Source organism: Seriola dumerili, unplaced genomic scaffold, assembly GCF_002260705.1.
Source record: "Seriola dumerili isolate Sdu_G_001 unplaced genomic scaffold, Sdu_1.0 BDQW01000011.1, whole genome shotgun sequence".
In the NCBI taxonomy this organism is placed as follows: domain Eukaryota; kingdom Metazoa; phylum Chordata; class Actinopteri; order Carangiformes; family Carangidae; genus Seriola; species Seriola dumerili.
The window spans coordinates 5,565,733-5,582,943 of NW_019174266.1; the positions used below are offsets into that span (position 1 = coordinate 5,565,733).

General features: G+C 40.2%; 1 protein-coding gene across 1 annotated transcript; it reads right to left on the reverse strand.

The window, feature by feature from the left end:
* Positions 1 to 5,092: 5,092 nt before the first annotated feature.
* cpeb1 (cytoplasmic polyadenylation element binding protein 1) lies at positions 5,093 to 15,439 on the reverse strand. Its single transcript, XM_022748285.1, has 10 exons — positions 15,236 to 15,439; positions 13,568 to 13,797; positions 12,965 to 13,220; positions 12,692 to 12,805; positions 11,971 to 12,060; positions 11,155 to 11,291; positions 9,219 to 9,417; positions 8,633 to 8,727; positions 7,631 to 7,711; positions 5,093 to 6,535 (listed from the first exon to the last, which is right to left on the reverse strand). Exons 1-10 carry the CDS (start codon positions 15,423 to 15,425, stop codon positions 6,425 to 6,427), a joined length of 1,503 nt encoding a protein of 500 aa, XP_022604006.1. The 5' UTR covers positions 15,426 to 15,439; the 3' UTR covers positions 5,093 to 6,424.
* Positions 15,440 to 17,211: the final 1,772 nt, after the last annotated feature.

Consider the following 17,211-nt stretch of genomic DNA (forward strand, 5'->3'; position numbering starts at 1 on the left):
AATCCCAGTTATCACAAATGTCAGACCTATGAAATGCATTTTTGATCTCCCAAAATCAGCTAACCTTAGCAACCTTATCAATATTACTCCAGTCACCACCACCCCACACAGAAATGCACCTCAAATATTAAAAATGGCTCCTTTAAACGTCAGGTCACTCACAAATAAATCCTTTTTAATAAATGATCTAATTAGCACCCACAGTCTAGACTTCGCTCTGCTCACTGAAACCTGGCTAGATAGAAATGGTGCAGCTACACTCATTGAGACTGCTCCTCCCAATTTCAACTTTTTCCACACCACCAGAGCTAACAGGAGAGGTGGTGGAATTGCTGCCGTCTTCTCCGACATTTGTAGCTGTAAGGACATCTCTCTTGGCGAATATAATTGTTTTGAATACTTAGCAATATCTGTACACTGTAAAACCTCAATCTTAATACTCACAGTCTATTGTCCACCAAAAACGAAAAGTGGCTTTCTGGAAGAATTCTCTCAACTACTAGCCAAGGTCTCCACCGACTATGACTGTCTTATCTTATCAGGTGATTTCAACATTCATATTGACAATGAAACAGATCCAGATGCCACTAACTTTTTGAGTTTGTTGGACGCATTTGATCTCTCCCAACATGTCCGTGGACCCACCCACAATAAAGGACACACTTTGGATCTCATCATCACAAAAGGACTTAATATTACTACACCATGTGTAATAGATGTGGCTTTCTCTGACCATTGTTGCATATATTTTAATGTATCTGCTTCTTCTGTATACCATAATGGTTCTTGTACAATCAAAAAACGCATTATCAACAACAACACAATTGAAAGTTTTCAAGTAACCATGAATAAGTTGTCACTGTCCAATGTATCGCCAGCTGGTGATCCTGTGGACAGTTTCAACTCAAAAATACAGAGTATCCTGGACAACATTGCACCAGTCAAAACTAAATATGTAGAAAAACTAAAAGCTCCATGGAGAACTAGCGTAGAGGTCAGACAGTCTAAAAGAAAGTGTCGCCAGGCAGAGCGACAGTGGAGAAAAACAAAACTTAAGGTTCATAATGAGATTTATAAGGACAAACTGAATGAATATAACAAAGCTATTAAACAAGCTAGACAGTCTTTCTTTTCTAAAATTATAAATGAAAATATCAATAATAGTAAAGTACTTTTCTCCACTTTTGACAGACTCATAAATCCACCATCCCATCACATTTGCTGTCTACAGAAAAATGTGAGCAATTTGCTTTATTTTTTGATAGCAAAATTAACACAATCAGACAAAACATCAGTGCCCTCAGACCAAAAAATGAACCTCTCCCTCCTTTCTCCAGGGGCTCCACCTGTTTTATGTCTCAGTTTGACCGCTTAGATCCAACAGATCTCTCTAATATTGTTGGTCAGCTCAGGTCCTCCACCTGTTGCTTGGATCCTATTCCAACAACATTTTTTAAAACCATCTTCAATTGTTTAGGACCTGAAGTTTTAAAAATCATAAACTGGTCTCTTCAGTCTGGTATTTTCCCCACATCACATTAAACAGCCGTCATAAAACCACTCCTGAAGAAAAAGAATTTGGATCCAAATGTTATAGCAAACTATCAGCCCATCTCCAATCTGCCATTCCTTAGTAAAATACTTGAAAAAACAGTTTACATTCAACTCAAAAAATATCTCACATCAAATAGCCTCCTAGATATTTATCAATCAGGTTTTCGTCCCCACCATAGTACAGAAACAGCTCTCATTAAAGTAATAAACGACCTGCATATAAACACAGACTCCAAAAAAATATCCATTCTTGTTTTACTTGATCTCAGTGCCGCCTTTGATACGGTTGACCATAAAATTCTGCTGGAGAGACTCGAGAAATGGGTGGGCTTATCTGGTCCTGTTCTAAAATGGTTCAATTCATATTTACATGACAGGAAGTCTTATGTTTCCATCAGCGACTTCTCTTCCAACAAAAAGGACGTTACATGTGGGGTTCCCCAGGGGTCAATTCTTGGACCATTACTGTTCAACCTGTACATGCTTCCACTTTCACATATCATCACTAACCATAACGTCAATTACCACAATTATGCAGACGATTCGCAACTCTACATTTCTCTATACCATGATGACTTATCTCCCATACAGTCCCTCACCCAATGTATCAGTGACATTAACAAATGGATGACAGAAAACTTCCTGCAGTTAAATAAAGACAAAACAGAAATACTAATCTTTGGTGCACAGACTCAAAGACTGAGAGTGGCTGAACACCTCAAGTCCCTCTCTCTGGAGAGCAAAACTGTTGCAAAAAATCTTGGCATAATCATGGATAGTAATTTAAACTTCAGGAGTCATATCAACCACATCACAAAATCATCTTTCTACCATCTAAAAAATATATCTAAATTAAGAAGTTTTCTATCAAAACCTGACTCTGAAAAATTAATTCATGCATTCATAACCAGCAGATTAGATTACTGTAACGGCCTATTCACTGGCCTCACAAACACAAGCATTCAACAATTACAACTAATTCAAAATGCAGCAGCACATATTCTCACTGGTACAAAAATTTCAAAGTCCTCCTGTTAGTTTATAAAGCACTAAATGGTCTTGCACCTCAGTACCTAACAGACATGCTAATTACCTACACACCAGCAAGAACCCTCAGGTCCACAAACACTAGTACACTAGTCATTCCCCGCACCAAAACTCAGGAAGGGGAGGCTGCATTTTCTGTTTATGCCCCACGCAGGTGGAGCAGTTTGCCTGAGGCAGTAAAGACTGCCCCGTCAGTCAATCTTTTTAAAAATAGGTTAAAAACTTTTCTCTTCTCAACAGCGTTTGATTGAGTGTGTGTGTGTGTGCTTGTCTACTCTGTGCTTTGTATTGTTTGTTATTGTTTTGTTGTATGCTGTAAAGCGCATTGTGTCTGCCTTGTGCATGAAATGCGCTCTATAAATAAAGTTTGAATTGAATTGAATACTATGATGTTTTTATGACTTTTTATGCCTTACTATACTATGACTTTTTATGCCTTACTATACTATGACTTTTCGTGCCTTACTATACTATGATGTTTTTATGACTTTTTATGCCTTACTATACTATGACGTTTTTATGACTTTTTATGCCTTACTATACTATGACTTTTCATGCCTTACTATACTATGACGTTTTTGTGACTTTTTCTGTCTTACTATACTATGACTCTTTTATGACTTTTTATGCCTTACTATACTATGACTTTTCATGCCTTTTTATACTATGTCGTTTTTATGACTTTTTATGCCTTACAATACTATGACGTTTTTATGACTTTTTATGCCTTACTATACTAAGACTTTTCATGCCTTACTATACTATGACGTTTTTGTTACTTTTTCTGCCTTACTATACTATGACTTTATGACTTTTTATGACTTTTCATGCCTTTTTTTAAGGTAAACACAAGAAACTTGTGCTACAGAAAATGGACCAGACTCAGTGAATAGCTCCCTAAGCTTTACATCCTAAGTCCTATGATAACATTAATTTAGCTATACAGACTAATGAGCAGTGATAACTAACATGTCTTTGGGGTCATCAGGTGGGAACCTCCTTTCACCAGTGTTTCGTCTAGTTGGTCCCACGACACCTCCAGGAGGCTAGACAGTGATCACTGGCGTCCCAGAGTCACTCCCCTAATGCCAGCCATCACTGCTCCTCACACCACGACTATTTCCTCCTTTATCTTGCCTATGCTACCTCAAACAACACTATCATCAACTCGGACAAAACACACTAGCAGATTCAGCAAACAAAAACTCCCCTAAACAGTTCATTCTACTCCTAGACCACAAGACTATGTCAGGCCTTAGCTTTGTACTGGCTATTTCCTGGGGAACAACAAGCTTTCCTCCTAAATCTACCTGCATTTCTCATATATATATATATATATGTATATTAAAGCATAAAAATTCATAGAAAAGTAAGGCAGTAGTGTCTTCAATAAGTCTATATCACATGCATGCTCAGGGAGAACATGCAAACTCCACACAGAAAGGCCCTGTTTTGAATCCAGAACCTTCACACTGGGAGGCGACAGCTCTAACCACTGCTCTACCATGCCACCCCATGAAAAAGCTATAATATAGTAAGGCATAAAAAGTCATTGTACAGTAAGTCAAAAAAGTCAGTCTTCACGGTGATATTTTCATGGGATTTCTCGACCTAAATTCAAGTCATACTTTGATATATCCACCATTTTGTTTACTGACTGCAAGGCTACAAAAGAGCCAGGGTTAGATTGCTAGTTCATTGGTAGAGACAATTCTGTCCTCACAAAATATTGGTAGGGATATGTCCCTACCTTCCATATGCAAATGTACGCACTTGCTTACGACTTGTATTAAGACAGTGGGGTCCAAAAGTCGATGGAACATTGGTCTCAGACCCCACTGTATGTAGTCAAACTGAGGTGACTCAGGTAATGTCATTTTTTCCAGACTTTATAAAAGCTCCTCCAGAAACAGAAAATGCACAACTTGCATACAACCCAACGACGTGTGGCATGCTCTTGCACAGACTATACAACACTGTGTAGTTACTCCTAATGACTAGTAAACAGATTGATGTGTAAAAATGAGTGGAGATTCCCTTTAAAACAGATGGTTAAATGGGTTTACCATATTACTTTTTAATCACAGACAGGACTGCAAACATTACATGCAAATTCCAGTCAATTCCTTTACAGGAATTCAGTCCAGACCTATGAAGTTTGAGTTGGGGTAAAAGTGGAGGGATTTACTTAAAATCACACTCAAAAACACTCCTAGATGTCAAAGCTCTCAGGTTGGTTAGGAGTAGCTCCACAATGACTAGTTCAGAAATAGTTTAAAAGAAAACAAGCATTTTAGCCCAGTATTTGCATTTGAACAATTGATGGGATGTTAAATTTGTTTTGACAATTATCAGGGATGTAAAACAATAAATTTGATATAGTATAGATACAGGGCCAAGATTTTTTAAAGAACTCCAAAATACATCAGATAAGTTAATCAAGAGTCCAGACACAGCAAGTAATGCTTAAACACCTTTATTGTGCCCAATCTGAACATACTCCACAACTGTAAGTAGCAGCAAACTTGGCAGACCACAATGAGGTAGACTTTCAAAACTCTAAAAAGCAGCTGGGCTAAGGGACAACAAGCTCAGCATGACAAACCTAATGGATAAAGAAAAGACACTTTGTCTTTGGCACACAGCTTATTATGCATTTATGTCCAACTGGAACAGGAAGGCAAAATGGGATAAGAAAGCATGGAATCATTTACTGGGGTCTACTCAAGCTGATAGATCGATAGATTAATTTATCATCAGCTAAGTGGAAGTTCTTACATTCAACAGGAAACAAGCAGCTGTTGTAACATAGGCGTGTCCCCCTGCTGATGTACAAAAGTGATTAAAAACCACTGCCACCTCTCCACACGTGCAAATTAAAAAGTGCAAAAATCAAACTATGTACAGTCAAATGTTCATTCACTCTACTCTAGTCTCAACAGGATCCATCAGATGCTTGAGAAATGACAGATTACCAGTTGAAGCATATTCCAGTGCTATTGTTACATACATTTAATATAACTGGACCAACAAAGCAAGTTAAAGTTGTATCTCCAACATTTTGTGCCCATTCAGTTGAGATTTGGGAGGGCAAATTAAAAAAGGAAAAATAGCCACAGAAAAATTTATGAGGAAAAGGAAAAAAAAAAAAAAATAAAATAAAAAGGGGGTTTTCCCATAAACAGCCGCCTGGTATAATTTTCTGTTCAAAATTTTCATGTCATGACTTAAAACCGTTTGTGTACAAATTAGTAAAAAACTGCGTAAAAATGTCTGAAATGCGACTGGTTAAATGAAGCCCAACATTCAACTCCCAAAAGTAAGAAACACCAGTTGGCTTGCACAGGAAAAACAGATGCCAACTGGGGGTAGGGGAGGGAGGGAGGAGGGGAAAAAAATAAAAATTTAAAGGCACTGTATGGCATTTGCCAATGAACGGCAATGAGACTTGCGTGATTGCTCTTCACTATGCAACACATGTAAACAAAAAAGAAAAAAGAAATGGCATTTTCATCCACTTCTTAACCTTAGGCTGACTCCCATCTTTCTGTCTGGCCACAAGTCTGGGAAAATGCATAAGTGTGAAGGGCCCCTTGTCTCTCCCAATAAGGTCACTGTGCATAGTGCCACTGTGAACAACAGCAAAAATGTAGCAAGTGCAAAAGTGAACATTTTCTACAGTGATATATCCCCAGTGCCTGGTGGAGTGCCATGGTGCCCTCGTGCTGAGGGACGTCTGACACACGTGCTCTCCTTGGCGGGCAGCCTCGCCCCGTAGAGGGGGTCTTCTTTTGGCCCTTCAGAGTGTTTGGGTCCATCTGCTCTAGCTGGAGTCTCTGTTCTTCTGGTTGCGCATGAGGGGCCGGTGGTTGCTCAAAATGTCCATGGAGTGCTGCCAGTGCCAGCAAGAGCGGCAGTAGTACTTGAAGCAGGCCTGGGTGTCAAAAGAAAGTGTTTGAGTGATGATGACATTTCTAATGTTTAAAAAAACAAAACAAAACAAAACAAAAAAAACAAACAAAAAAAAACTTCCTGGTGATCTTTTTCAAACTGAACTCATGCACAATAGAACAAAAAGGACAATTCTGTTTTATTAAATCTTATTTTGATCTTGAGGTGTTGACAATTGTTTTCTCAGTTACAACACTGTACTTATAGTTGCTGAAATATCTAAACAGCGATGTTGCTACACTGAAGCAGAACAGGGTCTTCACCGTCAGTCTGGTTGTAAACAAAACTAAAGACCTATACAAACCCGAAAGCAAGTGCGTCCTAATATCAATAATATTCCATTACTGCACAAGAAAACTGCAGTTAGAGCAAGTACAGTGGATCAAAGTTGAGGCAGGAAGTAAAGTAAGATGTTAAATAAGGAAATGTATATGAATGGTCATATTACCTTAATTAAGCTAAGTGAATTACAAGAGAGGGACAACACTAAAGCTTCAGTGCAGTATGAGACCTTGGCCTAAGTACTTCATCTATTCAATAAGTGCTTGCAAAAATCTTTTGCTAAGGTAATAATTGTTTCTTGCTTTTTTCTTTTTATTTATTTTTTATTAAAGTTGTGTTCCAAGATCTCCACAACTAACTCTCTAGAGTTGGTGCAATATTATTCAGGCACAAAACTACAAAAATAAGATCAATGTTCTAATAAAACAGGACTATCCTTTAAATGGACCAGATCATATAATTTAAAATCAGCATAATGTTTGAGGGAACAAGATAATTTTACTTGCATTTTATTTACCTTTTCACTGTCTGCAGTTCTTATAATCCATTTCTATGCCTTACAAAAAACACTTTTATAGTGCCACATGTTTAAGGGTCTACTATAATTAATTTCACTTAAACCATACTTCATCTTGTCAAGCTGACACAAGTGTATAGAAAAATATAAATAAGCAGTTTTTGGAAAGTTCTAGACCAGAATGATTATGGCTCCCAAAGTGCTGGTCTGACACCTAACTATCTTTAAGCCCTGCTGCTAGCAAGACAAATATTTGTTGAAACAGGAGTTTCCACTGACCTGGTCTCTGCAGAAGAAAGGCCCAGGTTGGCGAAGGCAAACTTGACACATGGAGTCTTCCAGGTAGGGGTCAATCTGGACCTGAGGGAAAAGACAGTGCTCAGTTTAGAGCAGTCACAGTAAGTAGGTAGGTTTCCATCTAAATGTAAAGCTAAATTTCTAGAAAAATCAGCAAAAGAAAATGCAAATGAGTTGCATGTTTCTCCAGTTGGGTGCCATTGAAAACCATTGCAGAAGGCTGCACAATGAGATCACAATTAAGAACAGCTGTCAAAGATCCCCCCCCCCGTTTGTTTCCCCTACACAAATTAAAAATGATAGTGCACTAAAACTGTAAACTTCACTGGGAATTAAATAACTAAAATAAATTAAAAAACATAAGAACTAATATGCACTGATACCGATATGTCTGATAGTCCAATATCAATAAATCGGTCAGGCTCTAACATTAAAACAAGTGGATGGGGGCGTCGTGTAGCGTAGTGGTTTAAGCAGGCGCCCCATGTGTAGAGGCCACAGTCCTCGCTGCAGTCGGCCCCGGTTCGAATCCCGCATCGGACGGCCCTTCACTGCATGTCATTCCCCCTCTCTCTGCCTCCCCGTTTCCTGTCACTCTCCACTGTGCTGTCCATTAAAGGCATAAAAGCCCAAAAAAATATACTTTAAAAAAAAAAAAAACAAGTGGATGGAAACCCACCAAGTGAGGTGCAAAAGCACAGTCAAAAAAAGGTTCCACCACTGCAAGTGAGAACCTGCTGATTAAAGAGAAGCATTTGTGCTGCATGTATTTTTATTTTTATTTTTTTTTTAATTACATATTTAAAATATTCACTTGTGTTTTATTTATATTGAGTCCTAACCACAGTTTCCAGACATTACATTTACATTACAGACAGACATTTAATCACAGAGTTACTCAAAGACAGTCATTCTCCACAGCAGCAGCAGAGACACTAATGATTAATTATAGAAAGTACAAAGACTAATTACAGAGTATCTTACCTTCTTTGTAAACTTGGGTGTTTTAATCTCCACAAATGCCGCACACACAGCCTTCAGATAACTGCGCTGATTGTTAAAAGTGACACGTCCAGAGCCTGTACACAAGAGAAGTTAGACATGATTTCCATTTGGATATGATTGATTGGCAAAAAATATTCTGCACAGTAAGTTTACATAAAACAGTTAATACTCAATGTCAGTTCTGGACCCTCCAAATCTATTTCATTAGTGGTTAGCACCATCTAAATGATTTGCAATTGGTCTATGGCTCAAATCCACACTACACTCTACATTTATTTTGCCTCAGAATACAATGAATACACTGATAGCACTGAAATTCATTAAGAAAAATCAGTATAAAATTGTGTTATGGTGCCTGAATGAAACCTCTAAAACAGTTACATGTCGTCTTTAAAGAGCAGTGGAACTGGATAGCTTGATTCATCACTGAAGATACACAGGTGAGGGTATACTGATGACTTACACAATATCTACAAACTGCGTGCACATACTGAAGTTGAGTTATGCCTTTACATTCGTCCCTGAATTAAAATGAAAAATCAACCCAAAATGCTCGCAATCTCACCGATGGGGTACTTGTGCTTGTCCGTGTCAATGCCAGCGTACATGACGCCTCCAAACAGGTCGTTCATGATGCTGGCCAGAGCCTCAGCATTCAACATGCCATGAAGCGCACCAACAAACACCGTCTTACTGGGGTCCAGGCGCTGGGCGGGGCATCGCACATAGTTGCTGTCAGAGATCACCCACGGGATGACCTGCACCTGTAGCAGCAGGGACGAGACACAAGAGTCAGACAATGCGTACCGAGCCTCATTTCCCTTTGCTTTCCAATGAAGACCTGAACTAGGGTGGAGAGTAGGGCTGGGTATTCTATGTAAAACCAGTAATTTTGATACCAATGCTGCTACAATACCAAGGCGCAGATACTTTTGAAACCTCAATTTAAGAATGCTTTTTTTTTTTTTCAACAAAAAAGGCAAAGTCCTCAAATAGTATATAGGCCAAACAAACTTACTGGCAACATTTTCATTTAAACCAGGGAATAAGCAACTAAGGGTTAATCTATCATCATTAATTTAACCTTTGAAAATGGCAACTATGACAAAATATATTATATTTTTCAAATAAAAGCTAAACCATAATGTAAATAAAAGACGTGTGAATGGACACATTTTAATTAAACAACCTGCAGGTATCTGTGTTATCACATTCTGTAGTTTAGCCCCTTGACATTCAATTAATAAACACCTTTCAAAAGTTATGCGTCTGTCAGTAATGTTTTCCGATGTTCCCTGTTCTTGGAAGAAACTGATTTAGCGAACAAATTCATCCACAATCCACTGAGAATTAGACAAGCAGCAACAAACAGCCGTTACAAGCTACGAAAAACACGCAGACAGCATGACGACATTTATAGAGAAAGTAGGCTAATGTCACTTTCAAGTGCTGTGGATGTCGAGGTAACGTTAACGTTACTTTGTCGGCTCTCTTTAGTGTTGCCATGAGAAAGAGCGAGTAATTTTCAGGATGAATGTCTGTGGTCCATGTGAATCATTCTCTAGATGGTCACTAAACAACAATAGTGTCTCCTCTAGAACTAAAACCAGACAACGAAATACATTTTAGCGTACAAGCGAGTGAATCCAGCCTCTGAATTACTGAACACAGCCCCGGCAGCTGAAGTAAAGATATGTTAGCACAAACGATTCTACTAGATTAAGAAACATTCGGAAATGCTAACTGATATACTGAGGCCAGTCAGTTGGTGCATTACTACATACCAGAGTAACATGGTAACTAACACAAAGATGGTTACAGCTGTAGGGTCGAAATGCTTCGAAGACAAAAATAAATGTTACTAACCTGTCACTGATGAAAACTAGACTAAAATATCTTCAGTTTGACAAAAACTAGACTAAATCTAACAAAATCACAGCTAAAATGTGACTAAAAATAATTCACATTTTCATCAAAAAGACCCAGACACTAAATCAAAATCAGGTGCCAAGATTAACAAAATAAACACAGATTTAAAGCCTGAAGAGACACATAATCATACTGTATAGAAGATAAAGGAGCAACTCACATGTGAGAGACAGTCAAAGTGAAGAAACATTAAGATTAAATGTATCCAGTATTTTCACAATAAACCTCAACAGATTTGAGATATACTGTATGTACACCAAGGTCTGTTAGGTACAGTACACAATCTACAGTAATGCAATCCAATGCATTAGCCCTGAAATAAATCATTAGTTTGAAGCAGTTTTTTTTTGGCTTTTGTTGAGATAATTTTGTGCGATAATTACAATTAAGAGTTTACAGTGCAACATTGCCTTGCATTATACTGAAAAGTGTTATATTTTGGGGCAGATAAAGTTTTTATTGCAAGGTAGGTGTTGGATTGTATTACTGTCGATATTGTTCAATTCCCAATGAATTGCAACTCTGTATATTGCAGTGCATAAATGTGCCTGGTGTGTTTAGTTTCTACTCACATCCTTGCATCGCATTCTGCGGCTAGACATCTTGAAGTAATACTCTAGCTTGTCCTCTGGATGAAACGGGTCTTGGGAGCAGGCATGGAGCAACGCCCGGACAGACTTCTCATTCTCAAACACCAGGTAAACATAGCCTACAAACCATACAGCAACATACTTTAGAATATAGAGGAAAAAAAAAGAAGAAAAAAAAGTGGCCCCTTTAAATTTATTTAGACTCAAATAGACTTTCACAATTTTAAGGCAGTGGCTACTGTAGAGATTAATTACAAAAAGACAGCAGACAAGTGCGCCATAAAGGTAAATAGCAATTTGTCATGTGTCAACTTTAATGGAGGCATGAAAATCACAATAGATAAGGCAAGAAATTGACAGCATAGACAAAAATGCCTTCAAATATTTTTGATCAATAACAGCAATAAATATTTACAACCCTTTACGCATTTTACAGCTCTCATTCTTACATTCAGGCAGTATGTGCCAACCGACATGGAAAACCTGTAATACCAAAGAGGAGCAGAAGCCACAAGTAGACCCACAAACACTTAACAGGACATTTGCTGACCAATCCTCAGAGCCTCAAATGAACAGAGTTGACTCCAAAGTCAAACCCTTCTATTCTAAAACTGCCATTTACTCCCTGCTTATAGCACCGTGTTTTATGCACCAATTACGCCCAGAATCACCATCCTAAGTATCTCTAAATTCCCCACAGTTAAACTCACCAGCATACCATGTGCTCACCACAGTGCAACCCTGAAACCCGGAAGAAAAAAAATAGCCTACCAAACTTGTTACCTTTGGCCACATTACCTTTGGGAGGGCACCGAGGGTGCTTTCCATCCTTACCCGGCCATTCCACAGTCAGAGGGCCGTACCCACTGAAGGTGTTGATCAGACCAGCTGAAATAAAAGGATAAGGGAGAGATGAGTGGGTGTTAAATGGATTTGGTTTTTATTTAGCAATAATGTTAAAAAGAAATCTGTCAAACCACAATGAAATAAGCAAAAAGAGGTTTACACTAGAAAGATTTCTCTACATCTACATAACTTATGTTAAATTAATGCCACAGTTAAACAGCCAACATTTTTACCTTTTGACACTGGCTAATTTGACACTTAAACCCCACAATTAACTTTAGACGTGTTGATAATATTTTTCAATACTATGTTGTACCATTTGAAGCATCGTGTTTTCACTAAATTTAGTGTCGAACTTGTTTGAAATGTCCCAACAGAGAGAATAAAACTGAATCTTGGTATATTGCAGATGTAGACTTTTGCATAACACCTTGTCAGAGCTCTACAGTGCGAGGAGGCATTCTCTAATCATTTCTGTAGTAATTTAAACAATGCCTGCCTGCATTACATCGACATTATGTTTGAACTGTAAAAAATAAATAAATTTAAAAAAATGAATCTAAGCACAGCCACATAAAGGCCACTAACTCTCTACACTGTAACATTTAGGCAAACAAGTATCTATCTGGCACTGCAAAATTAAGGCAGCCAGCATGTTGGCAGCAGCACTTACCTTCTGTGATGTCCCAGGGCACGCCACCAAGAAAGACCTTACAGGAATACAGAGGATCCTTGTTGTTTCTGGGAGGCAGCTGACCACTCCAGGTGAATGTGGCCTCATTCACAGCTGATGAGTCAAGAAGAAAAGGATAGCCAAAATTCACAGGTCACTTCTATCCACAAAAAGGCATCAAACTACCGTATACACTGTTAAAACTGAGCTTTAAAGACATTTACTACAGGGCAGAGCAGTAAGAAATTAGAAATGTGAAGGTTTTAGATTTACCAGCAGCCTGCCTATGCAGGCGGGCCTCCCTCTCAATGCTGAATGCGTCATCAGACTGGTCAAGCATGTCTGCACCAGGCCATGGAGAGCCAGTACGCCAACGGCGGGAAATGGCAGAGGAGGAGGGGCTGGCACTGGATGGTGGAGTGAGGGGAGAGCTGGAGTCCTGGGGATCCAGTCGGGAGCCCAGTCGCAGCAGATCTTTCTGCATGTTTGATGCAAGGTAAGGAAGGGGAGGGGAAATCCGCAAAGTCGACTGAAGAGAAAAGACATGTCCAGACAATTGACAATTAACGGCAACAAAGTGACTGATGTGAATTAAGACCCTTTTACACTGAAATACCAAAACTGACAATTGTGAAAGAAACGTGAAATCTTTGGCTTCAATCAGAAATGGTCAAATACTGAACTGAAGACAAGTCCACCAACACAGTTACAGCTCAGCATATTGTGACCTAGCTGTCCAATCAGCCTCAGTATTGTTTGGTACAGTAAAATGCCAGTGGGTAGTCCATCTAGTCTTGTGACGAATATTTCCCACCTGAGTAGCTCCTTGCAAGCCAACACACAACAGGAGTTACAATAAAGTATCATGTGCCTTACCAGCATGTCACAGAGGTGGTCTGAGCCGGAGCTGAAGCCACTGGTCTCCGAGTCTTCAGGACTGCTGGAGCGAGAGTCCAAAAAGGAGCTCGAGTCCAGTCGGTTTGCCATGCGAGCCATGCCAGGGAACTTCTCCAGGAAGTCAGCAGTCATGCTCATGGAGTCAGGGGGCAAGTAGCCTGGAGGCTTTCCAAGGATGCTGCTGAAGGGACTGTTCAGAATACCTAGCACTGTGGAAACAGGACAATTACACCATTTACAGTATAAATGAAACAACTCAGTAGCTGTGGCAGTATTACCCCCACAGCTTGTTTATTTTTGTCCATTTCACAAGTGGATGACCAAACTGAAGAAAACATGGTGTGCTGAGTTTACAGAGCCAAATCAGTTGGTCAAGAGGCATGCTGCACTACAAATTCAAGTTTGTAAATTTTTTATCTTTCTTTCCTCTTTGAGGGAATCTCTTCTGCAACTGGATCAGCACAGTAAAGAAAACTGGGTTTGTGCACCGAATTTACAGATGAACATTGATTTTATAGAACTCAAATGCTGCAATGCAAACTCAAGTCTCAAAAATGTGCATGGAGAAGAGGAGACTTGATGTGCAAGCTGACTGTCAACAGTAACTTGAAAAGCTCGAGTTGAAGCATTTTCACTTTTACAGTTGATGCTGTGGAACTTGACTGCCATTTGAAACACAATCTAGTCACAGAAGCTACACAGCAAAATTTACTGGAGGTCAATTCATCTGACACCTTTCCCAAGCAAAGTCCAGTGACAGCTAAGCAGCTCAGCGTCTTCTCTCCTCTTGATAACCAAGTGAGTCAGCTGGCAACAGTGACAGATATGTACCGTGTGGCCTGTAACAGTGAACATGAGGCTCTGAGGGGATTATTCAGCTGTAGGCCGCATTCAAAGCTCTGTCCCACTTTGTTGCGGGCCCAGTTTAGAAAGCTCTAAATGAAGTTATGCCAGGTCAGTTTGGACATGCAGCGTTAAAACTATAGCTCTACAAATGGGTCAGGACAAAATGGGGAACAGTAATAGTCGATGATGCCTCTCTAAAGACAGAAGCTCATCTCAAAACTGTCTGACAGCGGTAATGTCAGCATTTATTTCATCGTAGTTCACGCATTTTAAACACGTATGTGGGACTTAGTTTCTCCCGTTTTCTGCCCAAACCTATAAACTCAGTCTGAAAAAAACATTATCAGTGTGATCAACAGGTAATATAGTTAAATATTTAGACCTAGCCTATAGGGCAAGCCAATTAAGGTTTAGGTAAAAGAAAAGTAGCTTCCCTGGATTGTTTTTTGTGCTTGCTGGATTGCTACAGATGCAGCAAAGCAAAAGTGCCACATCATCCTCCCTAGTGACGCTACAGCCTGTTCCCACACTCAGACACACACTGCTGTTAATAACCAACCATCACATTTCAATATAAATGAGGGCTATAAAAATCAAGGCACACAACCTCACAGATGTTACAATATCTACTGTCATGTTCAAATAAATGGGGTCATGAGAGCAAACAAACTCTTGGGAAAACAGCTACCACCACCAACTGGACTCTGGGACATTATGTGGTATAAAACACAGAAGACCAAGCTGCCGGTTTTGCTGCAAACCCTAAATACATTCAGGTAAACAAAAAGGCCTGGTACTTACTGGAGGGTGAGCTGGTCTGAAGCTGGGAGGGGGAGGCATGTGTGTCCGTCTCCTGGCTGCTCCAGGGTCTGTCCCAGCTGGACAGACGGAGAGACTGGAGGCCCAGGCCCAGGTCTGTGACACCCGATGGGCCCCTGGATGACGGCATCTCCTGGGAGCCGGGCATGCCACCACAGTTGGGAAAGAGCATCCTCCTGCTGCCCACTGCAGCCAGCTCTGACTCTTTTAGGTCCGAGATCCAGTTCAGAGATTTAGCGAAAGAGAGGAGAGAGGAAGTGTTAGAAAAGAACAGGTTCAGTCTGCGTTGCATAGAAAACAGCAGGGACAGATTTGTCACACAAAACTGTTTCTGTGAAGAAAAATCTGATTAAAAATAAAAACTTCCCTCATCATCACATCTCCCCCTACCCTGGCTGACGGGGGAGCTAACCTGCTTCTGTGCCCGGTGCAACTGCCATGCATCTCCGTCCGCATCACTGACCCACCTAGCAGCATGTGACATGGCTGCTGATGCACTCGCACACCCCTGCTAATGACATCAGCTCCCCCCCACCTCCCTGCTTCCTTGCCTAACAACTGTGTAATGAAAAATTCCTGTCGGAGCTATTGGCTTGTTGATAGAAGTACTCCCCTCTCTGGTAGGCACAGCACGTCTCTGAGTCGGTGGGAAGACAGCCGCCACTGCTGCCGCTGTTACCGCTGCTGCTTACACTGTGTCTAGCCTTGTTTCCTGAGCGAGCTGACAGAGAGGCAGGGAGGGAGGGGGAGGCGAGGGGCAGAGCTACAGCGGCATGGTGGGAGGCAGCATGGGAGATGGGAGCAAATGACTCAGCAGACTTGAACTAAAAGTACTTCAGGCTTGAGGATGCTCTGATAATTTCATTTTAAAAATCACTGTACTCACAGGTTGGTGAATTCTCCTGATTTTTTGCACAAAAAACACATACACCGAGAAGAAAGAGGCAAGCAAAGCCTCGCCGTAGCACAAACAGCTGACTGATCAGATGTTGAGGACGTAGCGATTTGCACCGCCAGCTCCTCCCTGCCCTCTCCAGGTCTGGAAAGCTTCCAGCAACAGCCCTGATTCAGCAACACCAAGCTGGGGTGGATGGGGCAGAGAGGCCACAGCAGAAGTTTAGCTCAGTGTGCGTCAAGATCTAATTTACTTTTGTGTCACTTAAAAGTTACACAACATTTGTGCTGCTGCTGCTTGTGTCAAACTGAGCAGAGAATTATAGTATAAGTTACACATAATCTGAAACAAGTGTGGTAGTCAAGTGCAGACACATCCTGAGCAAATTAACAATTCAAAGAAAGGACGCAGGGAGGGTGCTGAGCCTAAATCTTGGCAAATCTCACTCCTGGGGTAAAAAAACGAACACTTAGAATTGCTGCAATGCTGCAGACTGCGATGCACCATGAATCAGCTGCTGGCACTCAAAAGATAATGACAAGGTGAAGGCGGTTTAACAGATGGCAATTCTGGCTGAGAAAGTGAAAGGGCTCCTTCTGCGGTGGGGGTGCAACTTTGCACCGATATATAAAAAACAAAAACAAATCCCGTAATAAAATTAAGTGGTATTGTACCTTGCATTCATGGTCATTTTATGGTTTTCTAGTCTAAATGTGTACCTACAACAAAAATGAAATGTCAAAAATTGAAGAAATCACAACATTGCAGAGCTGAAGTCTTCAAATGTTTTGTTTGACCCAACAGCCCAAAACCCATGCTCTTATTTGAGAGGCTGGAATTAAGAATATAAGGCACCATTTCACTAGTTTTCTCAAAATAGTCTGCGATTAATCAATTAACTGACTAATTGTTTCAGCTCTAATGACGACACTGAGGCTGTTTGTCCTAACCTTTCTGGGAATTTGATGTTTTTAGGGGACTGGAAAGAATTTACATTCACCTACAATTAAACCTTGGTGGGAATTTCCAGGCTGATTCATGCAGTCTCAGTAAACAAGACGTC

Excerpts from the sequence above, each read along its gene's own strand:
- cpeb1 (XM_022748285.1), bottom strand. The coding sequence starts at position 15,425 with ATGCTCTTTCCCAACTGTGGTGGCATGCCCGGCTCCCAGGAGATGCCG. Across the intron at positions 13,221-13,567 it reads ACCACCTCTGTGACATGCTG|TCGACTTTGCGGATTTCCCC; the intron begins GTAAGGCACATG and ends TTTTCTCTTCAG. Across the intron at positions 8,728-9,218 it reads CAAGCACAAGTACCCCATCG|GCTCTGGACGTGTCACTTTT; the intron begins GTGAGATTGCGA and ends TCTTGTGTACAG.